Here is a 25,811-nt window from a genome sequence, read left to right on the forward strand (position 1 = left end):
TTCTTTTCAGTTTCATCCTGAAGAGAAAGAATCCCTTGATGTTGTTTATTCCTACAGAAATGATGGTTATAAAAATGCAGCATTATAAATTTGTTGCAGGAGTAAAGAAGATAATGAGCTTCAGGGGACAGTCCCTTAAATATAAATACTGTAGCTCTGGTAATTCAATATGGTTTTTGTATATTAGTCATAAATATATAAATGAATTACTGTGGAAGTCTTATATATGTGTGTGCGCGCGCATGTGTGCAAGACTTTCACAGACAGAAGTCCTTTTAAAAGAAGACTGAAAGTATCTACCTCTCCCTATACTGATTATCATATGCCCAAATGTAACATTGTTACAGAACTACTGGAGTACAGTCCAGTGCTTAAAAAAAGATTTTTGCATGATTAATTTTTCAGATGGAATTAAACAAAATCAGATTACAATTTATAGCATGGACTTCCCCCTCTTCCTCCCCTCCCCCCGCCGCCAAAAATAAACACTTTAGAAGGGCCTGGGGACATGATCTGGCCCTAATGTTTTTCGAATTTTAATGAATTTTAGTCAAAACACATGCAGATAAGTATAGAGTCCAGGGTTTTAAAAACCTTTCAATCTTTCTCCCTTCCCCCACCAAAAAAACAAAACCAAACCGTTTTCTAAAGCAGAGAAGGTTTAAAATCAGGTTTTAATTTTTTGATCTTCTCTCAGTCTAGAATATTTACATAAAGAAAACATTGGAACATTTTTCATACTAGAAATATCAGGCTCTAAATTAAGCTGTGAATGGAAAAACTAAAGTTTTCAAAATAAAAAAAATAATGTAATTAAAAGAATGTTGCAAAATTGCTATAAAACATGCCAATCAAGGAATAAAATCTACTCACCCACCATTACAATAAAGTAAGTAAAATGTTGCAAGGGTGAACAGACGGCAAAACATAGCATTAGTGCTAATATGGGAACCTTAGCCATTCAACTCTCATTACCTTTAAAAGTTTCTTCTTTTGGATCATTATAAACTTGTTTATTGCTAAAAGCTTTGTTAAGACAGCTAAAGTAAGATCAAATACACAAGTGATGTAAAAGTATTTATTTACATAATTTACATAAAGAACAGACTGCTTTCTTTGAACCCGAAAGCTTACGCATGAACAATATTACATACGTTTGTCAAAGAACTCTTCAAGGAAAGCAGTCCTTTGCCACATCTTAATAGAAATGATAAACCATTGATCAGTGGAACTTAACACAGGATGCTGTTCTGTTTCCTTCCATCACTATGACTTATACAACTTTCATATCCAACACGGAAAACACACGTTATCTTATTCCTCTAAAGAAATGAGATTCACTTCAAAAGATATTGATAACAAAGTGCACATGGTTTGCTGTGAAAAAACAACAAGAACAAGGGCTGTTGTCCCTTCCATCTAATAGGGTTAAATAAGGCACCACAAATTTTGTCGTCTCTTTATAATTTATGAAATACAAATTATTTTTGCCTTGTCGTTTGAATTGCATCTGAAATACTATGAATGAATCTTTACTACTTTAGTAGGTACTTAGAGGACATTATTTTATAGCGTCCTCCTCCACAAATCAACTTTGAGAACATATTAGCGGGGATGATCTAACTGGTTTACCTGATTCTAAAATACAACATGCCTCATGTAACAATAACTAACAAAATATTTGCATACAAAAACCAGACCCTACAAGATGTACAGTCGCCTTAGCTACATGTATACAATGTTAATCTATTACTGCAGTGTTTACAGTAGTAGAAAACACACAAAAATGGGTATTTCAAGTTAAAATGAAATAGTCAAACCATGAGACACTGGCCTGAAAATGGACATGTGATTGGATCCATTTGTACAGTCATTTTTTAAATGCAAGTTGTCATTTACTTGAAAAACAAGGGAAAACCATTCTATTGTAGGATAGTTTTCCCCTTCCACTGTAGCATGAAAATTGTAACCACTTCTCACATTTAGCTGCTATAAAGTAAGTGATCTGGTCTTCTAGTTTAATGATTCCTAATAGCTGGTCTATTTTTGATTATTGTTCCAGTCTTGAAGGCTCCTTTAGAAGCTACAAGTCAAAAAATAACTTCTGAAAGGATAAAAATTCAAGTCTCAGCAAGTGATTCAAGAGAAATCTGATAATCATTATAATTAAAAAATAAATTATGGATTTGCTAGTAAATCACCATCCAACCCTACAGAGTAGATATTTCTTTGCAGAGGGTGGCAAAATAATCTTAAAAAATAGTTTGAATACCAAATTTAGCAAAATATTTTAAATTACTTTCTCATTAAGAATCATTTTCATTTTGGCAAGACCCATTCACAAAATACAAATTAAAGGTAGAAGCACAGCCTGTAAGGTAAACAAACATATACTATGCATTTCTGACTGACCTGTGGCAAGTGAAGCAAGAGTAAAAAAATAATTCTGGTTTGAAGGGGGTCTTCAGAACTGTTAAGGAACATAATTAGGGATATACTCATCTTGAGGTATGTGACATTATGTAAATCCCATGTTCTGAAAGTCTATTCTGTATTCTTGATCTCCAGCGGCGAACATTTAATCAAGGAGAAAAATGCAGACTTTATCGAAGTCTAATTTAAAATATCTACCTACTCATTTCAAGAAGTCAAAAATTTAAGAATGAAAATATATTTATCTTTTAGAAGAATGCCTGATTTTAAGATTGAGACCATGTGACTCTCTTAACTTGTCAAGGCAATTTTTCCTTATTACATAAGTGGAAAATTAGTCTTCCTGTGACAAACCTAATACCACCCTAAAACTAAGTTACACTGTGCTAGTGAACAAAACGTAGACAGGAAACATGAGGAAAACCATTCTAACTTAACGGTTTCAAAGTAGCAAATCCTCAAAGCATCCTCACTCAGTAGTTCTGGGTTCGATTCTGCTCGCAGTTACTCTTGATTTATACTAGGGAAATTCCACTGAAGTCAATGGAGTTACATGAGTATATAAAAGACAGTGCAAGAGCAGAATCCAGCCTATTGTATTAAATATTTACTTTAGGAAGAAATAAGCATTTACAATGGGAGATAGGTTAATCTTTTCCTCACCCCCAAATCAGACAGATGAAAAAGGATTAACATGGGATAGCATCTTTTAATAAATTAAAATTAAATAAATATAGTCTTTCATGTTTATCTCTGTACATTTAAAAGGGATTAAAAAATTTTTCTCCATCAGGGCTTTTAAGCTTATGTACCTGTGAATCTGTCATTATAAAAATATGTAATTTGGAGAAGACTATAAAATAGCCGTCAATAGAAAACATTTTAATGTATTTACTACACTAAGCTTTTAGAATTGCTTCTCTATCAACGGAGATAAATATGAAGGTTAATTCTCCTTCCTGGAGTGGAACTTCACAAAAAGAAGTATAGCAAATAACTTTTATAACCAGCCCGACAAGCTTCAGCATTATGATTTAAAGGGATATTGTCATGTGGATAATCACTCATTCATTGCACTTCTAGAAGGTAGTCATGCACCCAGCATCTGCATCTAGAAAAGTTACAGTGTAAGCCAACAGCTGCTGTTTCGTCTCATCATGCCAATCTAGTTCTTAAAAATTTGGAAAATGCTCAGATCGCCCAGTACGAGAAAAACTGATTTTGTCTTCCAACAGTGCTTGTTATTCTCCATTAGCGAGGCTAGTAATAAATTAGGACTAAGGAAGAACAAAGGAGAATTCGCAGCAACTCATTTATACACAGTTCTGCTGTTACACGGCAGTCTTGGATCCCAGAGGTTTATTCTGAATCATTCACCTCCATAAAGATATCATTGAAAAAATATTCCGAGATTCTGGTTGGCTCCTCTTCTTTCTCCTGTTTAGTACTGGAAGCTTGCTTCTCAGAAGACTCAGAAGAAATCTACCAAAAAATAAAAGACTGCATTTACAGGTTTGACATCTACTGAGATTTGTTGTTTCTCATGCATCTATGCCTCATCTTGTGTACAAACTAGAGTCTCGTGGTAAGTTTCAGCACTCACTTAAAATGTAAAAGCAACAGGCCTCCCTCTACCAACATAATAAAGATTTCCCCAAGCAAAATTGTTTCAGAGAATAATTTGGGATACACCAAGTTAACTGTAGTACAACCATCCTTCAAATCTTCCATTCATTTACTTGGTCAGGTAGATTAATTTTAACTGATCAAGCTATTACCTGTAACAATTATTCTTTAAAGATACAAAACTTAATGGAATCCTACTCTTGAGTGGGTGCCCTGAGCACAGAACTACAAAATCACACAGGATGGGTTCACTTGATATTTCTGCTAAGGTAATAATGGAAATTTGATCTCAAGCAAGTAAACTTGATCTCAAGTAGGTAAACTTGTACAGAGAACACGATGTGGCTGCTTTGGAAATTTCATAGACATACACAAGTCAGAGGCAGACACGTAGCAGACATACCTCTCACAAAACGTGAGATGACATAACCCCCAAAACAGAGTCGTCAAGCTGCTGCAGCAAGACGCAATCAGATATGGTTCTCTCGGAAACAAGCACAACATCGTGTCAAGTAATGAAAGCTGAGTGGACTTCGAGGGATTTAGCATTTCCAAATAAAAGCCTAAGGACCTTTTCACACGTAGTTTTGTCAGGAAGGACATTCAAGTTAATGGGAAATGTTGGCAGGACAAATGATTATGGCAAACCTCTAAAACCACCTTTGGGAACAATTTATTAGGGATTTAATGGGGGTTTCAAACAATTATCCATATTTTGTGTTTTAGATAAGTGTTTGTAAAGCACTTAAATCTTTGTTATTTTGGTGCAAGTCTGTGTGCAGACACTTATTTTAGGATACATGTCCTGTTTCAGTTTTGCTTAATGTGGAAAATGTAATGTGACCTCAAGAGATCAGAACAGAGAATCTGGGGAGATTTAATATTAACAAACACAATCTCCTCCTTAGGGAGAGGAAATAAACAGTACAAATGAGATGGGATGTAATCAAGCAGCTGCATTTTTAACTGTTCAGTTATGGCTCCCCCCTACACTTTGCAGCAAGTATAACACTACACAGCTGGCTCCTTTCGGTAAAGTGGCAAATGGTGAATTTTCAGAGACATATGCGGTCAGCTCCCTGGGTCTGCTCTCCACCTGATGTGCTCAAAGCAATGACCTCAGGTTCCTGATTTAAGACAGAAGTGAAGGCAGAAACCGGGAGAAATAAAATATATAAAATGAAACATTAATTCCAAATTTTAAGATGCCTTTGCTGTTGTTATTGGAGCATTGTTCTAAGAGACTCTCCAACATTTAAAAAAAATTGATGTAACTGTGGTTTGTTTTTCCTATTATTCAACATAGTCCTTTTGTTCAGCTTCATGGCATACAGATAAGCAAAGAGTCCACAAACCTATAAAAGAATGTCACAGCGATCACTTTGCACACACACAAATGGTTGTCTCCTAGTAGTGCTTTACATTTCATGCAGACATGATGTTCAGAGGTAACTGTATGTACCTGAACTGCAGCAGTGCCTATATTCTCACATTCAGCAGATGTCAACAGGCTTGTAGAGGGAAGGGAACAGGACTCTTGAGTGTCTGTATTGTTCTCAGCGGATGGAGTAGGTCTTTTCAGACTTTGCTTTGAGACAGCTATGAGAGGTTTTTGGAGTCTCTGTCCATTCCCTTTAGCACCCTCTCCAGGTTCAGAGTTACTTGATTTACAAATTAAAGATAAAAATCCCAGAGGTCTTCGGCCAGCCCTGTTCAAAACAACAAAAATTAACAATAAAGTTTCAAGGTTTATATAAGATTGTCATCTTGCTTAATGAAAATGGAGTAGAAATATTGTTTGTATTTAATGAGAGTTTGACTTACAATCTAGTAGCAAACACTTCTAAATTATATGAAGATGATTAAAACATTCTAAAATAAATAATTTGGAATAGGTTAAATCAACCCCAGGATTTGTTGTGTTTGGTGGTTTTTTATGTTTTGTTTTTTATTCTCTGAATTGGAAAAACAACATTTTTGGCCAGATTATTTAAGCAGTACAGAGCTGAGAAAGCTCCTTGTAGAGCTGTAAAAGCCTTTAACAGCCTCCATGCCACCACAGTGTGGGAGCTGGAGCCCACCATTCACTACTCAAGAGTGGCCAACATAAGCTCCCAGATCTTTAGGCAGAAGATACTCCTAGCAACAGGAACAGCTGCAGAGGAGACCTGCCAGCTTCTAGCCCACAAAAGAGGAGGGAATCCCTTCATGTGTCATTTCCACAGGCCTCCTCTAATGTACCACATGAGGGAGGAATCCCACTCTCCCAAGGGCAACCTAGAAAGCGTCCCAGAATACAGAAGGAAGACACTCCTTGGAGCAGGAACAGCACCAGATCTTCATTCTACCAACATCAGCACAGCCAATCACAGTGAACGGTTACTTAATGTTAACTCAGGAACAAAAAAGCTTGGGCAAAAGCCCAGAGTCACTTTTTAGATTGTAATCTCGAAGACAGGGACTGTCTTTTTCTATGCATGGGCAGCACCTACATATTGTGGTTGTCACTGGAATACAAATAAGCAACAACTAAACCCCACACACCACAATGATATGAGAGGAGGGGCGAAATCATCAGGGGCCAATAGGCTATGGTAAATGCTACTAGGACAGGGAAAAGTAGAGGGTTACAAAAAACCTATGACTGTAGGAAAAGTAAAATGATGAGTAAATAAGTGATGCTTAGAGGAATAGAACTAAAATATAAGGGAAAGGTAAATTAAAAAATATTAAAAGGAACATACAAAGGAATAAAAGAGTAATGTTGCATCTTCTGTTTGTTGTCTAGACTGTAAACTCTGTAGGGCAGTGACATGTCTTAATACAGCTCTAAAGAATGAGCACACTGAGTGTATTAACTGCTACTACTTAACTGAAAAGTTCAAAGACACAGATATGTTTATACAGTATACTAAAGCACAGGACGGGGCAATTAAAAGAAATGGTTTATTAAAGCTACCAATCTGGTTTTCCCAAGTCCAGATGCTAGTGAACAGAGTCTACATCACAAAAGGCGGCTGTGTAAATAGAAAAGCAAAATACTTAATAGGTATGAGCTATCTGTTCACTGAGGCACATTGCCAGAAAAGCATGGGACAACATGGATCGCTGTAGCTCACAAAAGCTTATGCTCAAATAAATTGGTTAGTCTCTAAGGTTTCAGAGTAGCAGCCGTGTTAGTCTGTAGTCGCAAAAAGGAAAGGAGTACTTGTGGCACCTTAGAGACTAACCAATTTATTTGAGCATAAGCTTTCGTGAGCTACCGCTCACTTCATCTGATGCATAAAAGTGGAAAATGCAGTGAGGATGTTTTTATACAGTCTCTAAGGTGCCACAAGTACTCCTTTTCTGTTAACTATGCCATTACCATTCTATGGTTAGAGTATTTCAAATTCCAAAGCTGATTCTTTCTAGTTTTTTGCTGAAGAAAAGGAAGGACAATGTTCTAGTGTATGGGTTTTTAACCTGGGATTACATCTATCCTGCTCTTACCACAATGCTAAGTAGAAGGATCACCGTGAAAAGTCCTGATAAGAAGGGGGTATTCAGTATGAAAAGGCTGAGAACCAGTGTTCTAGAAATACCTTAGCATCGGGCTCTTTGAAAGGGCAGCTGTGCTTCCAACATGTCCCGAATGTCCAGATTCACAAATATCCATAGAACTTTCTTGCTCATTTGGTGCTGCTTTTCCCTCATGGTCCATTCCAGACACCAGCTCATCTGAACACTTGCATGCCGATTCCTCAACTGGTATAGTTCCTAAATTCTGAAAGGATTCAGAATGCCCACTTTCTGCAGTTTTAGATACAAATATAGAGGTAGGTAGTTTTTTCTTCTTTGAAGTTTTCAGTTTTTCAGAAATTATCCCTTTAAGGGAAAAAATTAATATTAAGCATAAATGGGAAATGTACATTTCTTATTGACTGAACTTATACTCTTAATACTTTTATAATATTAGTATTCTACATCATGGTCCAAACCACTGTGGTGGTGGTGGTGATATTAAAAGACAGTGTTTTGGGGCATTACAATTGACACCAGTGTTAGTCTTGTTTTTGTTTGTTTTTTAAATAAACGCGAGCAAGCTAAGTTTCTCAAAAGATAATACTATTAATTTTTTTTAAATAGGCTGTATTTTTGGACCTGAAAACCTTACCAGATCACACAGACATTAGAATTGGAAAAGAGCAATTAGGTCATGCAACCCACCTTCTGCTAAGGCAGAATGCTCTCTATTATACTTTCTAGGGCTTGGCCCCATCCGGAATTTTTCCAAATATGGGCTTCCATAATTTTTTTTTGGGAGACTATTGCACAACTTAAAAGTAATACTCTGAAATCCCCTATACAAGTGCAAAGTGCTAAACAGATCTCACTGTCAGGAAATTTCTGATATTCAATCTACTATTTTTTCCCTCAATTTCATTCCACTTCTTTTACAATTACATCCCTTCTTTTTACATTAGCTCAAATATTATGCCTCCGATGTTTCCATCCTTCAAATATTTGTAGGCTAATCCTTCTTTCAGTTAAGCCTTTTAACTAAGAAACTACACATATCTGGTTTCTTTAGTCTTTCCTCACACGTCAGACCCTCCAGTCCCCTGGTTTTTTTTGGTTGATCTTCTTGGAACTCCTTCCAACATGTTCACATATTTTTAGTAACAAGGTGACCAAAAATAAAACCACTGTTGTAAATTGCAGAGAGGGAGACTATCATTCCTGACATAATGCCTGTCGTGCTTGCAAGCTGTAGACCTGATTCAAAGCCCACAGAAGTCATTGTAAGTCTTTCCATTGACTTTAAGGAGCTTCAGATCAAGCCCTGTATTATCCAGATTCTTTATTCAATTACAGAGATATTAAAAATAAAGCATCTCCACTATATTATGAGGTCCCACAAACATTTCACATTCGCTCCGCTGGGACTTCATAGCAGCTAAGACAAGACCTCTGCTGATCTGGTTAGAATTGTAAATGCACAAAAAGGTAGTTTGGCATAATACAAATCATCGGTTAACTGCTCCATTCCAAACAGGCGGAAACATATCAGCTAATTAACAAAAAATTTGTTTTGGCTCTGTATTTGAGATCTTTCCTGTGGCCTTTATGCACAAGTTCTAAAAAGTACCTTGAACAGGGAGTCACTTCTATGTATCTGAAGTATCTTTTGCTTGTTAATTTTTTGGGGTTGCTTTTTTTTCTTTTTTAAACCCACCAACCATAAAATAAATAAAATAAAAAAATCTTACTTTTAGAAATGCACAAATAAGAGGCCGCTCTTAAAATTCATGAAAATCATCTTATTTAAGGCTCCAAATATAGTAATGTTTTTGAAGCCAGTGGAATTTTAACATGAATATACAAAATTTTGCCAGACACCTAATCCCAATGCAGGTAATTGGCAATTAAAGGGAATAGAAGACAAATTTTCCCCTTATGAATACATTGCCGCTGGTAGGATTAGTTAGCAAAACAGCAATTAATGTTAGCTACCATTTACAAGTGACTCCACATACATTAAATCTCAAAAATTCACCTACCAGCCATTTTCCTTGGAGCATGTGTTGATTTAACTGAAGACTCCTATATTGAACAACATTTAAAAGTCAATCTCTCTTTTTCAAAGAAGCACAATAAAAGTTAGTACAGAAATAAGATTATACATTTACAGATCTTAAATCAGCTGGGGACAAACAATAGGAAGGAAAAGGTCTTCAACTCTCAGGAATGTGATGGGACCTCATGTCACTTGTGACCCCCTAGTGCTGATTGAAAAGCAGGCTTTCAGGGTACTACCAGATAGCCATGACAGGGGCCTCAAGTTCAGAGAGCATAAAAGCAAGGAAGCTGGGGGAATTCTCAAGGTTCCCACTGGAGTCCTTGAAATCATAGTGTAGAGTTCCCCACAACTCAAAACATATTGTACTCAATAGCAAAAATACATGTAAGTCACTCCAAATAAATTGGTCACCCCACAGTATGGGAAATTTGTCCAGTTTCCCTTTGCAGCTAGTGCCCCAGTAAAGAGGGAGGGGGATATTTCTAGCCACATAGCTTTTTCCTATAATGAATTTCCTCTAAGAACCATGATGCACCCTTCCCTGAAACAAGACAGCCACGTGACCAACATATGCCTGAAGCTTCCCCTGCTGCAACTGCACCATCAAAAAAAATGAAAGTGGGTGAATGCACAGAAACAAAGCATATCAAGTAAAAAGTACAACGGAAAACGGGGCTCATAAGTATACCCAACAAAATGAACACAGAAACTAGAGCCTAAAGAATATTTAGCATTCCTACTGTTTGAAACAAAAAGCAACTTACAGCTTCCATTTTGCTGCTTAAAAGCTCCCTGGAAAAATTTCAAATTAGGTAATTAACCTAGTTAATACAGTATTATTTTGAAGTCAGACAGACACTTCAAATGCATACCTCTCACAGTATGCATAAAAAGGTATTTCCTGAATTAGTATCTGACCTTGTAAGTATTTGCAAGATTATCATCTGCTGAGGTAGATGGAGTTCGCTTGGCAGGAGGAGTGTCACTTTCTTCAAGATCAATAGCACACCTTTTGCAAGAGGTCTGATCCATATTAGTAAATGACTCTATTGATGCTCTCTGCAGTCCTTCTGTTCCTGTACAGGTGTCTAAAGAGGTAGCAGCTTTATCAACTGGAGCCATCAGTGATCCAATGCTAAAATTATAAATACATGTCAAAGTTACTATCTTAAAAAAAATTAAAAATCAAATTTGCAGTGTATACAGCAAAGTTATAAGATGATTAAGACACAAATATCTTTGCTTATATTCTTATCTACAACACGTACCGCTTCAAACACTTTTAGGTTTTTATCATTTAGATAAGCCTTGCAAGGTTTTGTTTTTTTAAATACCACGAGGAACTAGGAATTCTCATGACACCTTCTGTCAGTCTTTTTAAAGGTCTTGTTCTTTTCTTTTAACATTTTGTTTCATTTTCTGCTTGAACTGTACATTTCATTTATATTTTCCTTAATATGCAAGTTAAGTGTTCCATGTATGAACACAACTATGAGTCAGTAGGTGACTTGTATGTGTGATATCACATATTAGAAGATGTTTTTGCTCCAGTGAATTGTAAAAAAGAACAACTATGTTTTTAATAAAACATGTATTTTGAGATCTGCATTTTGCTGTACTATCCCTGACCACCAAGGGTGTTCTTCCTGTCAATTATAGCTATGTCTTCTATCTACTATAATCATGTGAGCCATTGTCAAATATAATTAAACGCCATTTCCATGAGAACATAAATCAATCCATGCATTACTATTAACTGCATTTTACTGTAATGGTTACAGTATTCTAGATGCTCAGGGTATTTATACTTGCAGTCTCGTCTCTATTAGATTTCCACGGCACACCCTTGGGGGAGGATGATAGTCCTGTGGAACAACCAGGACAAAATTGGCCTGCCACAGAAGGTGATTAAGGGAGCAGGGTGAACCTACAAGGATACAGGTGGACTTGAGAGACATATTCCATTACTGGCCCTCAGTATCATTGTCTATCATCATCAGGCGCCCAACAGGCAGTAATTCTCTGATGCAGGAGCTCCAGAGCTGTATGGCTGAGGCTCCTTCTTGAAGGGGAGGATCTTCAACAGAGAAAGGAGCAGGCTTAACAGCTGAGCTTACAGAGCCAATTCAGTGCCTAAGAGCTCTGTTTCACACATGCTGTGACATGGGAATAGAACTATACATTAAGAAAGCATGTCAAAGTTTTAAAAGCATATTACTATGTTGTTCTTCGGAAGATTTCCCTTCCTCTTAACTTACAGTATATTGTTGTAACTTACTATGTGTACATTTTGTTGCAATATTTCATGGAAATGTGAGACCTATTTCAACAACTGTGATGTGAAAATATGCACTGTCATACTTATAAACCCTTTGTTGTTTTCCTGTACTGCTGTAAGCTTAGTTTGACATCAGTTAAATAATTTTGTCTGTCTTTATTCAAGGAAAGTATTACTAGTCAACAGAATGAAAAAATTAAAACAAAGAATTCTTATGTTCTGTCATTTTCACTGAAGTGTTCCAAAAAAGATGAGACCTTAAAAATCTGGAAAAAGTGATTTAGCTATGGAATCCAAAATACTTTAGAAAATATAAAAGGTGCTCAGATTTATAATTTCCATTACTTTTGATCAGAAATATTCAAGTCAATATAGAACTAGGCTTTGCAAGTGTCCCACTAACTATGGTGCTGCTGGCACATGACCAAAATATTTAACAAATCAAAATTTAGCAGATTTACATAACTGATTTATTGCTCAGAGAATCACGATCACCTTTCATTTGTTTTAGTGAGGCTGATAAATGAGTCATGTAGTGGTTTCTCCTGCATTTCTTCTTTTAATGAGTTCCAATGTATTTAACTTTAGAGGCTCCAATAAGTTAGCCTGAGAGGCTCAGAAATAAATGCAAATTTATCTTGTAGTATATTGATCATTTACCTCTGCTCTCCCATCACATTAGCTAAGCCTGTATTCACTGGAGTGAGAAGTATGGGGGCTGGCAGCAATGGTTCCAAAGCTTGTTCTAGTGACATAGATGGGTCATGATACTCTCTCGAGTCAGCTGGGATTTCCACCAATGTTAAAATAAATGTCTGTTCCGCCACCTCCTCTGGATATTCGTTACCATTTCCATTCACTACCACAAGGTGTTGGAAACAAGAGAGAGAGAGATAATTAAACCCTACTATTTAAAGTGTACTATTTAAACTCTAGCAGTTGTGTATTGTATCCTGCCCTTCTCCACAACTGCAGTTAGGTTTTCACATTTTGTTGCTCAAGCCAGAAAAGGCTGGGAGTACTGTGGAAACATGCTTGGCCTCTTCAGGGAGAGACGGGAGGAACCTAGCATCGCTCCACAGTGATCCTTATAGCTGATTGAGAGCTGCGTTTTGTGTCTGAAGTGAGCCCCAGCCAGTACTCTTCACTCAGAAAGATGAGCACAATAATAAGCAGACGCTCTATAAGCTTGTGCAACGCTAATTAAATCAGTCAAGTCATCCATTATCCACAAAGATAAGAACCTAATACCACCACCAGTAGCTAACAATTACTCCTTTAGTGAAAGCAGCAGAGGCCTGTTATTTTGGCAGTAGTCCCAGCTTCTAGTCCCACAGACAACCTGTGATGGTACACTGCTACAGTAGGATTGGGCATCAATCCTAACATTCGACAAGTCCCTAAGATTTTTCCAAGAATCAAACATTAACAGATAGATAGCAGCCAATTGCCACCAGTTAGGATAAGAAGGCAATTAAAGACAAGGAATCAGTTTCCAAATCTAGCAGACATCAGCATTGTCCAATTAGCTCTTCACGTTGAACTACAGAGTAACAAGCTATTACATTAAATATACTACATACAGCATGCTATCACTAAATTTAGAGTACCCCAAACAAAGTTTGTGAAGAAGAATGGCTTCGAAGAAAAAAAACCTGAAAATTAAAGTTAAATCTAAATTATACAAAAAAGCTACAACTCTAATATAATGCAGAAATCCCTTGATTTTTGTTGATTTAAAAGTACTACTCCACTCTTAATTCACTTTGCTTCTTTATCTCAGTTCATTTGTTTTGAACGATGATTCACTATTGCAAGATCTCTGCAATAACAAGGCACAATGGGATAAGGAGCCTGGAGTCACATGTGCCTTCATTTTGAAAGTGTAAATTACAAGCTTAGTTAGCAGTGAGACGAATTCCTTTAAAGTAAGTGTCTAAGATTTCTAATTCAGAGGTTTTTTCTTCTTATTCAAACTGTATTGGTGCTGAATTTTGTTTTTATTCATCTTAGTTTGTTCTATCCACTTAATATCTTCTTCTGCATTCAAATGTGTAAGCTTACAGAGGCAACATCTAAAAATGCTTCAAAACTTAAGTCTCTTCAGTGACTTGTGGCATGAATTTAAATATACAATAGCGAAAAAATCAATTATCTGCATATCACTAACACAAGCTACTTTAATATCAAATTATAGAAGGTCAGTTACATCAATGTTAACATAGAAAGTTCTTAATTTCTTGATCAATCTTTGCACAAGTACTTCTATCATACTAATTTTGTTTTCATTTTATTTTTACTTACACACACACACACACTAAAATTATGAAAAGCAGTTCTGAGACACAGTGATGTAATATTACACCTAGCTGGGCTAGCAAGTATTGCTTTGCTATTTTAGGCCATTAATGTAGTGTACCTGAAGTTTCTTTTGTGCTGGTTATGTATTGCTGTTGAAACTCCTGTGTAACTGCTTCAGTCTAGAAAAAGTATTTCAAAAGAAATATTAACAAGCCTGGCAAACAACTCTAGAAAACAGAAAAAGTTTTATTAAGAATTATTGACTTTTGTTTTGTAAACACTTATCAAGTGTTACGAGTAAAAAAGGAGAGTAATTTAAACACACCCTACCCAGGTTTTGTTGATTTTTTTTTTTCCCCCGTCCTCAAACTACGCTAAATATTTAGGATGGAAGGATATAAAGATGATGGGGACTGGGAACACTTGGGTATTTAACTATAAGCATTATTGTGCGTTCTGCTTATACGTACTTTATCTTCATTCCCTCTAGAAACGGTTTGTAAAAGAAAAAAAAAAGTTTACTTTTCCTACAGCACAACCCTGCAAAGCTGACTCATATAATGGATTGCTCAGCAGTGCAAAGAGCATCAATTCCCCTACCTATTACGGAAACACTCTGGAGCTTGGAGAAAAACATTGAGCTTAGTCACTCTTCCTTCCCCTTCGGTTTCATGGCAGATTATGTGGCTAAAAAATAGTATTTTATAGCGCTCTTGTTGGGGGAGGAGTGTTGTGAGGGCACATTTAGTCCTGCACTCGGTTCGGCTTGGATAGAGTCAGTTGAGCTCTGAACCAACTGGCAAAGGGCAAAGCAAAAGAGCTGTGATAATTTAGTCCCTGCTAGCATCAAAAAGGAAGTAAAGAGCTTGGCAATTTATTGGAACTCTAAAATGCCCTCCATTAGATTGAAGTACTGTATATTCAATAACCAAGTCCAAAGGTTTAAGAAACTAAGAATAACTAGGAGGGTTTGGGTTTTTTCATTCAGTTTGTTTGTTTAATGGTTAGCCAATTAATAGCATGAAAGTTCAATCTAAAATCTTGTATGCAGTTTTGTTGTAGCCATGTTGGTCCCAGGATATTAGAGAGACAAGATGGGGGAGGGAATATCTTTTATTGGACCAACTTCTGTTGGTGAAACAGACAAGCTGACCTGAAGAAAAGCTCTGTGTAAGCTTGAAAGTTTGTCTCCCTCTCCAACAGAAGTTGGTCCTATAAAAGATATTACCTCACCCAACTTAATCTAAAATCTTGCCAGAAAAAGGCCAATAATAATTTTGAATAAAGTGAGAGAAGGTAGGTATAGAAATGCAAGTCTGATCATAATAGCATTTTGGCAAAACTAAAAGTACAATTTAAGGCTAAAAAATCAAATGTGCACAACTTAAGCATGCATACCTCAAAAGGGGAGCACAATTTGGGATATTTGTGTGGACATATCTATGGGTGCATGCAAATCCCAACATTGCATATCTATGCTATGTCTGTGCACATTATGGTAGTTCAGGGCTAAATTATCCAATCAGGAAAAAGTGATTTAGGATTCATGGATTTTTTTAGGCCAGAAGGGACCATTAGTTCATCTAAACCAGGGGTCTCAAACTCAAATGACCACGAGGGCCACCTGAGGACTAGTACATTGCCCGAGGGCCGCATCATTGACCACCCCCCTCCCCCACCCCCACTCTACCCCTTCAGTGAGGCCCTGTCCCTGCCCCGCCTCTTCCCACCCCTTCCCTGCCCCCCCATTCCAACACCACCCCCCGCAGCTCCCATTGACCAGGAACGGGGACCCGCGGCCAATGGGAGCTTCAGGGGAGGTACCTGGAGGAGCGGCCAGGGCAACACACAGACCCTTGTGCCCCCTGTTCCCCAGGTCCTGGCCACTTCCCAGAGCAGCACGGGGGCAGGGCAGGCAAGCAGGGAGCCTGCCCTGCCCCGCCCCGGTGCGCACCAGGCCGGAGCCGCTCTAGGTAAACGCTGGGGGGGGCGGGGCCTGGCGGGCCGCGTGTTTGAGACCCCTGATCTGAACTGACCTCCTGAATACCACAGGCCATTAAATTTCACTTAGTTACTCAGAATGGATGAAAACTTTAAAAAACAATAATGTTATTGCCTTCTTTATAGTTTCTCCAAATAACTTCTCTTTTTACAGCCTCTTACAGAAACAGGCATTTCTAATGCATCAAATGTTTTAAAAAAATACAAGTTCTTTTTACCTGCGTCAACTGAACTTCAGGCAAACTGTGCATAACAGTACCAGGCTTGTTTTCAGGAAGGACACCAGTAGAACTTTGATTAGGATCATTCTCTAGCCCAGGTAGGAAAATCTCTGCTTTTGGAGCTATTATAGGAGATTTTAACTCCACTGAAGCTTCCCAACTCTCTGTCTTGTTTTCTGTTCTGAAAAATGTATACAGTTAATTTGAAACCAACTAAACAGTATGTAACATATGGGGGTAACATGGGGTAAATCAGGCAGTCCACAAGGCTGTTATGGCTACTGTATGCTGAAATATTACCTTTATGCAAAAAGTAAAACAAAATCGTACAAAAAACACTTTATACCAGGGGTGGGCAAACTTTTTGGCCCGAGGGCCACATCGGGGTTGTGAAACTTTATGGAGGGCCGGGTAGGGAAGGCTGTGCCTCCCCAAACAGCCTGGACCCCGCCCCCATCTGCCCCCTCCCACTTCCCGCCCCCTGACTGCCCCCCTCAGAACCTCCGACCCATCCAACCCACCTGCTCCTTGTCCCTTGATTGCCCCTTCCTGGGACCCCACCCCCTATCCAAGCCCCCTGCTCCCAGTCCCCTGACTGCCCCGACCCCTATCCACACCCCTGCCCCCAACTGCCCCCCAGAACCCCCCCATCCAACCCCCCCTTCTCCCTGTCCCCTGACTGCCCCAACCCCTATCCACACTCCTGCCCCTAACCACCCCCTGGGACCCCACCTCCTATCCAACCCCACTGCTCCCCTGACCATGCCCCCCAAACCTCCGCCCCATCCATCCCCTGTCCCTTATCCAACCCCTCCCCGCCCTCTTACCATGCCGCTCAGAGCGGCAGGAGCTCACAACCACGCCACCACCCTGTCTGGCAGAAGCAGTGGGCCAGAGCGCTGGCGGCACAGTGCACTGAGGCTGCAGGGGAGGGGGGACATCAGGGGAGGGGCCGAGGACTAGCCTCCCTGACCGAGCTCAGGGGCCGGGCAGGACAGTCCCACAGGCTGGATGTGGCCCGCAGGCTGTAGTTTGCCCACCTCTGCTTTATACCATAAATACTCTTAGGAGATTTCTGTGGGGATTTTTAATATTTTTCCTTAATAGAGGAATGTAAGTACTTTTGGGGAATGCCTTATTTGACAAACCTCTCCTAGCTCAGTCTCAAAAGGCATCCAAAGTGAGACATTAGCTGCAAGCACAGTCAAACAGCCCACAGGTGTACCATGACCTCCATAAATTTCATCCAAAGTATCCATGAGAAAAATGGACCTAGTTGCTTTCTCAGTTCCTGGGACTCAATAGTGGCTACTCTGCCAAACATACAAATAAAAGTTTTGATTCCATTACCCTTACATAAAGGATATTCAGTACATAAAGGCCTTAAAAAAACAAACAAAAAAAATCCCTGCCCCACTGTGGAACTAAGTCGTGCATCCAAAACAACTGCAGACACCATTGTCAGTTTCCCACAATTTAAATGTGTATATCTACATCTATCTATCTATAGATCTAGATCTAGATATAGATCTCAGTTTCATGCATCCATTTGAAATGCACTTTTTGAAAATTTAGTCCAAAACATTTAAGAGACACACCAATTAGCATATGAATAAAGGATTTTTTCATATCTGTTCACTTTACTTACTCAGCAAGGTCTGTGCTTCCAGATCCAAAATTCTGCAGACCTGCAGAACTGTTCTCAGCTGGTCTGATCTTCCATTCTAGTTCCACTTCCTGCTCTTCTAAGAAAAAAGAAAAGGAGTACTTGTAGCACCTTAGAGACTAACCAATTTATTTGAGCATAAGCTTTCGTGAGCTACAGCTCACTTCATTGGCTCTTCTATGGTCTCTCTTAGAGCTTTCCCCTCTAAGATTTTAAAAATTAAATTAAATGACATTCGCTATTGTAATATTTTGCAACCAACAGCAAGACGACTTACTGTTTGAATGCCTTACACTACCATACATGCATTAGCTTATGGACAGTGATGAGATGCCAAAATCTTAACAACGGGTTCCCTCCTCACCCCATGAGGAGGTCGTTGCTCACACCCGCCCCCCGGAACTCCAGCCCCATCCAACCCCCCCGTGTTCCTTGACATCCCCCCCAGGACCCCTGCCCCATTCACCTCCCTCCCCTGTCCCTGACTGCCCCCAGAACCGGGCAGGAGGGTCTCGTGGGCCACCAAAGTGGGTGCCCACCCCACCCCTAAGAGCCAGAGGCACCTGCGGGGGAGCGAGGTGGGGAGTCCCGGAGGTGCTTACCTGGGGCAGCTCCCAGGAAGCATCGGGCAGGTCCCTCTGGCTCCTAGGGGCGGGGGAGCATAGCTAGGGGGGAAGCAGGGGGAGCGGCTGCTCCCCCACTGATCACATCAAATGTGGCGCCTTAGATGCCGACTCCCTGGGTGCTCCGGGGCTGGAGCACCCACGGGGAAAATTGGTGGGTGCAGAGCACCCACCGGCAGCTCCCCACCTCGCGCCCGGCCCCAGATCACCTCCACTCTGCCTCCTCCCCTGAATGCACCACCCTGCTCTGCTTCTCCACACACCCCCCTCCCCGCGAATCAGCTGTTCGGCAGGAAGCCAGGGCGGGCTGAGAAGCAGGCCGCAGCTTCACACTCAGGCCGAGGGTGGCGGAGGTGAGCTGGGGCGGGGAGTGGTTCCCCTGCGCCCCCCCAGCTACCTGCTGCGGCACAGGCAGCCCTCCTCATCCTCCGCCTCCCTGGGCCTGAGCAGGAAGCCGCTGCTTGCTTCTCAGCCTGCCCCGGCTTCCCAGGCGAACAGCTGATTCGCAGGAAGCCTGGGGTGGGGGGCGGAGAAGCAGAGCAGGGCAGCGCATTCAGGGGAGGAGGCGGAGGCGAGCTGGGGCCGGGTGTGGGGCGGGGACCTGCCGGTGGGTGATCTGCGCCCATCAAATTTTCCCCTTGGGTGCTCCAGGGCTGGAGCACCCGTGGAGTCGGTGCCTAAGGCGCCACTTTTGGCCGGTTAAATTTAGAAGCCCTTTTAGAACCAGTTGTCCCTCGTGGAACAACCAGTTCTAAAAGGGCTTCTAAATTTAACTACTGGTTCTAGCAAACCGGTGCGAACCAGCTCCAGCTCACCACTGCTTATGGGACTATTTAAAAAAAAAAAATACTTCAAAGACAAATATGGTTACACTGAAAGAAGAGATACAAGAACAGGAGACAGGTATGGAATTTAATAGTTGGACACTCTGCTGTTGAAATGTTGATGCATGCCTCTAGACATGAACAGGAAGCTGAGTTTTCAATTTGTTTTAGTTTTATGGCCAAGATTTTCAGAAAAAAGACACCTAAAAAGGTAGGCTCTTAAGTAGAGTTGGGCAAAATATTTCAGACAAATAGTTTAAAAATGCGGTTTCAATTGATCTGAAACAATTTGCAAATTTGCCATGAATGTGCCAAATAGTTTTATCCAGAAATAAAAATTTGGCCTAGAGTCACAAAATGACTGAAGGAGGAGAAAGCCACCTTCTGACTTTTAGCCCGATGGTTCTGGCACTCACCTGGATGAAGAGAGACCTGGGTTCAAGTTCCTGATTCAGAGCATGGATCCAAACCTATGTCTCCCATATCAGTGCTCTAATCATCAGGCAACAGAGTTATTCTTACTCACTCTGTCTGACCCAATGGCTATTAAGGTAGTTTTTACAACATGGAACAGCTTCAAAGGAAGAGATGGAGACAAATCCACCCCAGAATACCCTACAGCTTTGTGGTTAAGGGACCTCTCTTGGGATGGGAGAGACTCAGGTTTAAATCCCAGCTCTGAAGCTGGATTTAAATTCAGGTCCTCTCTCTCCCAGGTGAATGCCCTAACCACTGGGCTAAAAGTTACAAGGCCGCTTCCTCCTCACCTTTTAAAAATACCTGTAAATACGTTGTTTCATTAGAACCCAAACTAATTTTTGATTCACTGAAAAGTTTTGGATTTGATTTGTCCCACAACTTTTGTATCCAATTTTGCAGAGCTGCCAGCCTATCAAGAAAGGAGTAGATCTGGGTGAATAACCTAATTCCATATTTAGGAGTCTAACCGTAGGCTCCTATTTTCTAAAGCTTGGAAATAAAGGAAAAGCTCACCACTTTGAACTTGCTTGAATTGCTCCACATCTGCATTTGGCCTAAGAGATTTCTGATGAACATTCCTATTTGTTCCCAGTACTCTGCTAAGATTTGGTTTAGGCTTAGGAAGTCTGCATCTTGCAAACCTTGATGTACTATTCGCTTTGGGCACAGGGTGATCACTACAAAGAAACAGAAAAATACCATAAATGTAATTGAAACTTTCCTTTCTTTAATGTGTTTGAATTCAGTGTCAAGGAGAAATTAATACCAGTAATGAGGGCCATAAGGGGGAGGGGAAGGCAGGGGAGAGGCAGCTGGGCCGACAAACAAAAGTAGTGATGGAGTTAGCAGGAAAAATGGGCAGGCTGGCAGGAAAAAGAGAAGCAGAAAGACCAGTTGAACTGGGAGAACTTTGAGTGACTGGAGCCTGAGTACAGCTTTAATCATAGTGACCAGCAAGGACCAGAACAGGTAAGTTTACAGTAGCTAGGTAACTCAGAATTTTTTCTCTGCAACTGAAATCTTTTAAAAAAATGTAATATTTTGATTAAATTTAACATTAAAGTAGAAGTAGGTCACCTAATTTTGAATGGTTGGGGATTGATGGGGGGGGGGCCTCAATTGGGGTTAAAACAAGCAGGTGAAGTTATACATTAGCACTGTCAGGATTTTCTTCAATGTAAAGATCTTAAACATTTGCAGGGAACGTATGTTTGATCATTCTTGCAAACAGCTAAAAAAATTCAACAACTTTCTAAACAAGTTGACATGATAACCAATTGCATCTTGAAACCAAGTTCTTCTGAGTTACTTCATTAACTTGACGTTCATCTTTTAACAATATTCCACAACAGAAATCAGGGCAGAGCCACGTGCTCTAGCTGTGGAAGAAGTTCAAGCAGTTCCTTTGTTGCTAGTAGTTATAGATGTACAGTGGCCGCCTGAAAGCCTTTAAGCTGCATGACAAGTGACAGGAAGCAATGAAATTCAAACCACTGACTTTCGTCTGACCAGTGACGCAAGGTCTTCAGAAAAAAAGGCCAGATAAAATAGTGGCCAGCCATGTGAGGTAAGTTTTAAAATTAATTTTTTCAAGCATATCCTTATTTTAAAATGGGTATTCAGGAAGCGGAAGTTGTACATTTCCATCACTCCTATTTTAATCTAAACATAAAGTCCCTATTTAAAAGGGAAGAAAAAAGGACAGGCATCAATATGGAGTGGAACTACATAACCTATGAGCCATGATGGCTAAAACAAGACTACTTGTCAGCCTAAAAGTATGGTGGAAGAAGCCTTAAAGGGGAGCCCTGTCAAAGAACAGATCACTGCGGGGGGGAAAAGATTAAAGAAAAACAGTGAAATTAACCTGGTGGGTGCAGCATCTTCCTTAAAAAAAATTTGTACACTTGCTTCTTTTCCAGAACTGTGGTCCGGTAGAATGACTTTGTTTCCATCCTCTGAGGGAACCAGTTCATTATTAGTAGGTGAAGAAAGTGACTGATTACTTGGGGCCACATTTTGCTCTGTATTAGGCTGGTTTATGAGGCTATCAGCCATGTGCAATTCATCTTGATCAGGAAACACCTGTGTCCTTCCTTGTTTAAAAATAAAGCCATAATTAAAAAGATGCAAGTTTATGTCTCCACATGAAGATATTTACAGATAGATCAACTATAGGCTTCATTCTGAATAACGGCATTCTACAGAGATACAAATTCAAATCCTGGGTAAAAGCACATCTTGATGACTAGATTGTTTGTTGGTTAGAGTGCAGGGATTACCTCTACATATGTTAAAAGTCAACCTAATGCCAGGTTAATAAACAATGATTTAACAAGTATCAGAGGGGTAGCCGTGTTAGTCTGGATCTGTAAAAGCGGCAAAGAGTCCTGTGGCACCTTATAGACTAACAGACGTATTGGAGCATAAGCTTTCGTGGGTGAATACCCACTTCGTCAAATACATCCGACGAAGTGGGTATTCAATCCGACGAAGTGAGTGTTCACCCACAAAAGCTTTGCTCCAATACGTCTGTTAGTCTATACGGTGCCACAGGACTCATGATTTAACAGTATAGCTAAACAGAATGGAAAACAATTTTTCTGGTTAAAGAAGCAAGACGAAACAGATGATGGACTACTGTGGACCACATAAGCCTGGCTCTTCTCCATTGGTCTGACTCATGAGACAATAGTTTGTAAGACCTACACAAAAAGAATCACAATAGAAAAATCTAGGGGTCTAATGCTTTTTCTGGATCTCCTCTAGCATATCCTGTCTTTCCATGTTTATTTTCTAGAGTATAAGCTCTCCAGGGTATAGAGTGACTTGATATTTATGTCTCAGCTGCACCAATCACACTACTGAACATAACCAGATTTTGGGGATTCAGGGATAATGAAAATAATCTTAGTACTAGTTTAATGCTTTTTTTAAAAAAAAAGCCTCTTTTAAATGCTTTTACTAGATCAAGTTTCATCTCCCAAAAGAGACTGGATGAGGATACCAAATCTTCAGCCTTTGAATCGCCATTTGTTTTTATACAATTTTGTCTTAAAAATTAACAAAAACACTTCGGTGAACAACCCGAGTGTCCTATCAAAAAAAGAACTAATACATTTTATCCATTGAAAGATCAGTTAAGAACAGTAAGAATTCAGCAACTCCTTTCCTAAAGCTTTAGGAGCCAATTGAACCTCTATGAAGAGCTGAAGGCTGAAGTGAAAATTAATTTACTTCCTCTCCCCCTTTGCTACCTGTGCCAGTTATGTAGTGCTGCAACAGTTCTTTCAATATGGGTGGCAGTGGTTGTGCCATCTATATTGGCTTCTTTAAAAAAAAAAACAAAAAAAACCTGTTTATTCTGTTCCCCAACTCCTTCTCTGCAGTATTGCTAATGCTGCTAACTCAAAGCAAGAGACCAAACCTGAGGACAAGTTCTGGATCTATCTCAGAAAAGGTAAGACAATAAAATGACCTAGACTTATATTTTAATCATAACATGATTCATCTGGGTGTGCAGTGGCATGAGTACTTTATTAGCCTGAGTTTGAAGTAACTGTAGTACATAGCAGTGAAAATATCCACATACACACCTGCAAAATCCTTCTCAGTGGTACAAACAGAGGACAGTAGAGAGAAAAGGTGCTGAATGCCCATTACGCACAAGAGTCATACTGCCGGTATGAAATGAGTTGATCAGGGCATGTATTCCGTGTGGTGAGGTACATATCAGTGTTTTGCTGAAAAAGAGCTCTATGCACCTCTGGCAAACATGTAGTGGAGTTGGCAGTATTTTGGCTAGGGGCTGGACCACTTTACCTCGCTAGACAGTGAATCATGGCCCAATCCATCCTCCTCTCTTTCATACTGAACACAAAGGAAGAATCCAGACCTGCTGCTATAGTGAGAGGATATGAAGGAAGGGTCATTATGACCTCAACCCAAACCCCAACCCACAAGTGAACCCATGACACATATGGAAGGATTAGGCAGATAAACAGATCATACCTTGAGTGCTTATTTTTAACTGAAACATTGGATCTCCCATTGCAAGTAATGTCATGGCAGCTTCAGTGCTTCCATCACTAATCCCTGCAAAAATGTGCACATACATGTAAAATCACAAGCACAGTCATTTTGTTAGAAGTTTAACTAAAACATGATTAAAAAAAAAGCAGATATTACCGTCTCTGCTAACTTGAAAAAAAACATTTTTTCAATTTGTTTCCTCTTGGGGATTCCAGATATTAGTAGCAATAATTAACACACATAGTGATGGTCATCCATTAAACTAAAGATGTTCTACAAACATTGAGTAAGCAGCAGTATTCCCATTTTATAGAGGGGGAAACATATGGACAGAGGAAGCAATTTGCTCAAGTCACACAGACATTTGGGTCTAGACCAGGGGTGGGCAAAGTTTTGAGGGCCACATCGGCATTGCGAAACTGTACGGAGGGCCGGGTAGGGAAGGCTCTGTCTTCCCAAACAGCTTGGCCCCTGCCCCCTATCTGCCCCCTCCCACTTACCGCCCCCTGACTGCCCCCCTCAGAACTCCCAACCCATCCAACCCCCCCAGCTCCTTGTCCCCTTACCACCCCCTACCAGGACCCTCGCCCCTAACCATCCCCCAGGACCCCACCCCCATCCAACCTCCCCTGCTCCCTGTCCCCTGACCACTACCCACACCCCCAGACAGGTCCCCCGGGACTCCCAGGCCTAGCCAACCTCTCCTGTTCCCCAACCCCTGACCCTCCCCCAAACCTCCACCCCATCCAACCTCCCCCTGGCTCACTTTCCCCTGACTGCCCCGCCCCCTATCCACACCCCCACCCCTAATCACCCCCCGGGACCCCAGCCCCATCCAACCCCCCTGCTCCCTGTCCCCTGACTGCCCCAACCTCTATCCACACCCCCGCCCCCTGACAGCCCCCCCGGGCCTCCCATGCCTATCAAACCGCCCCCTGCTCCCTGTCCCCTGACTGCCCCCAGGACCCCGTGCCCCTTATCCAACCCCCCCACTCCCCACCCCCTTACCATGCTGCTCAGAGTGCTGGCGGTGCGGGAAGCTGAGGCTGTGGGGGCGGGGGGACAGCAGGGGAGGGGCCGGGGGCTCAGGGTCTGGGCAGGACGGTCCCACAGGCCACATCTGTAGTTTGCGCACCTCTGGTCTAGACCCAGGTCGGTTTAGACCCAGGTCTCGTGACTCATTCCTGTGTCCTATCCACTGGATGACAGGTATCTCCTCCTTTCATCTTCCACTACTTAGTAACATAGGATACAACATTTCTGTGTTCCAAAGTCATCACACTGAAATAAGCCCATAAACTCCAATAGGGTTTTGCTTCTTCACTGAAAATGTTATTTACCTTTAAACAAAGCCATCTCTTAGCAAAGTTTCAAAATGCAATTCTAAAAACCAATGGATCAATTGGGGCTTTTTGAGATGAGCCCCATATATGGGGAAAAAATATTTTACTGCCCTGGGAGCAGACCAGGAAGCAATTTCTGACTCAGTCATGATGTTTCCCTGTTTCCCCCATAGCATGTGCTGGCTAGCAAGTCTGCGAGAGCGATGGGGATGGTGGTTGGTACCAGAGCCATGGATTTATCCATTCCCGCACCTTTCAGGCATGTTGCAAGCCCCTGCAAAGGCTGCTTTTCCCATAGCACAACTACCCACAGTATGGGTAACCAGTGCATAGGAGTGAGGAGGCACAGGACAGCCACAATCTGGACCTAAGCCAACAGACTTGTAACTCTTGGTCTGTCTGATGGACCTCACTGAAGAA

General features: G+C 40.7%; 1 protein-coding gene across 1 annotated transcript in view; it reads right to left on the reverse strand.

Annotated features, from left to right (window-relative positions):
* Nucleotides 1-675: 675 nt before the first annotated feature.
* Nucleotides 676-25,811, reverse strand: part of BDP1 (BDP1 general transcription factor IIIB subunit) — a 72,893-nt gene continuing 47,757 nt past the window's right edge. The window contains exons 31-42 of the mRNA XM_074952764.1: nucleotides 24,028-24,111; nucleotides 21,884-22,112; nucleotides 20,530-20,693; nucleotides 18,072-18,168; nucleotides 16,421-16,604; nucleotides 14,320-14,380; nucleotides 12,561-12,759; nucleotides 10,541-10,757; nucleotides 9,603-9,645; nucleotides 7,644-7,926; nucleotides 5,522-5,768; nucleotides 676-3,915 (exon numbers count right to left, since the gene is read on the reverse strand). Of these exons, the coding sequence (XP_074808865.1) occupies nucleotides 3,793-3,915; nucleotides 5,522-5,768; nucleotides 7,644-7,926; nucleotides 9,603-9,645; nucleotides 10,541-10,757; nucleotides 12,561-12,759; nucleotides 14,320-14,380; nucleotides 16,421-16,604; nucleotides 18,072-18,168; nucleotides 20,530-20,693; nucleotides 21,884-22,112; nucleotides 24,028-24,111 (1,931 nt within the window). The 3' untranslated portion in view covers nucleotides 676-3,792. The remainder of the gene's footprint in view (nucleotides 3,916-5,521; nucleotides 5,769-7,643; nucleotides 7,927-9,602; nucleotides 9,646-10,540; nucleotides 10,758-12,560; nucleotides 12,760-14,319; nucleotides 14,381-16,420; nucleotides 16,605-18,071; nucleotides 18,169-20,529; nucleotides 20,694-21,883; nucleotides 22,113-24,027; nucleotides 24,112-25,811) is intronic.

This window comes from Natator depressus, chromosome 5 (genome assembly GCF_965152275.1).
Source record: "Natator depressus isolate rNatDep1 chromosome 5, rNatDep2.hap1, whole genome shotgun sequence".
NCBI classification, from domain to species: Eukaryota; Metazoa; Chordata; order Testudines; family Cheloniidae; genus Natator; species Natator depressus.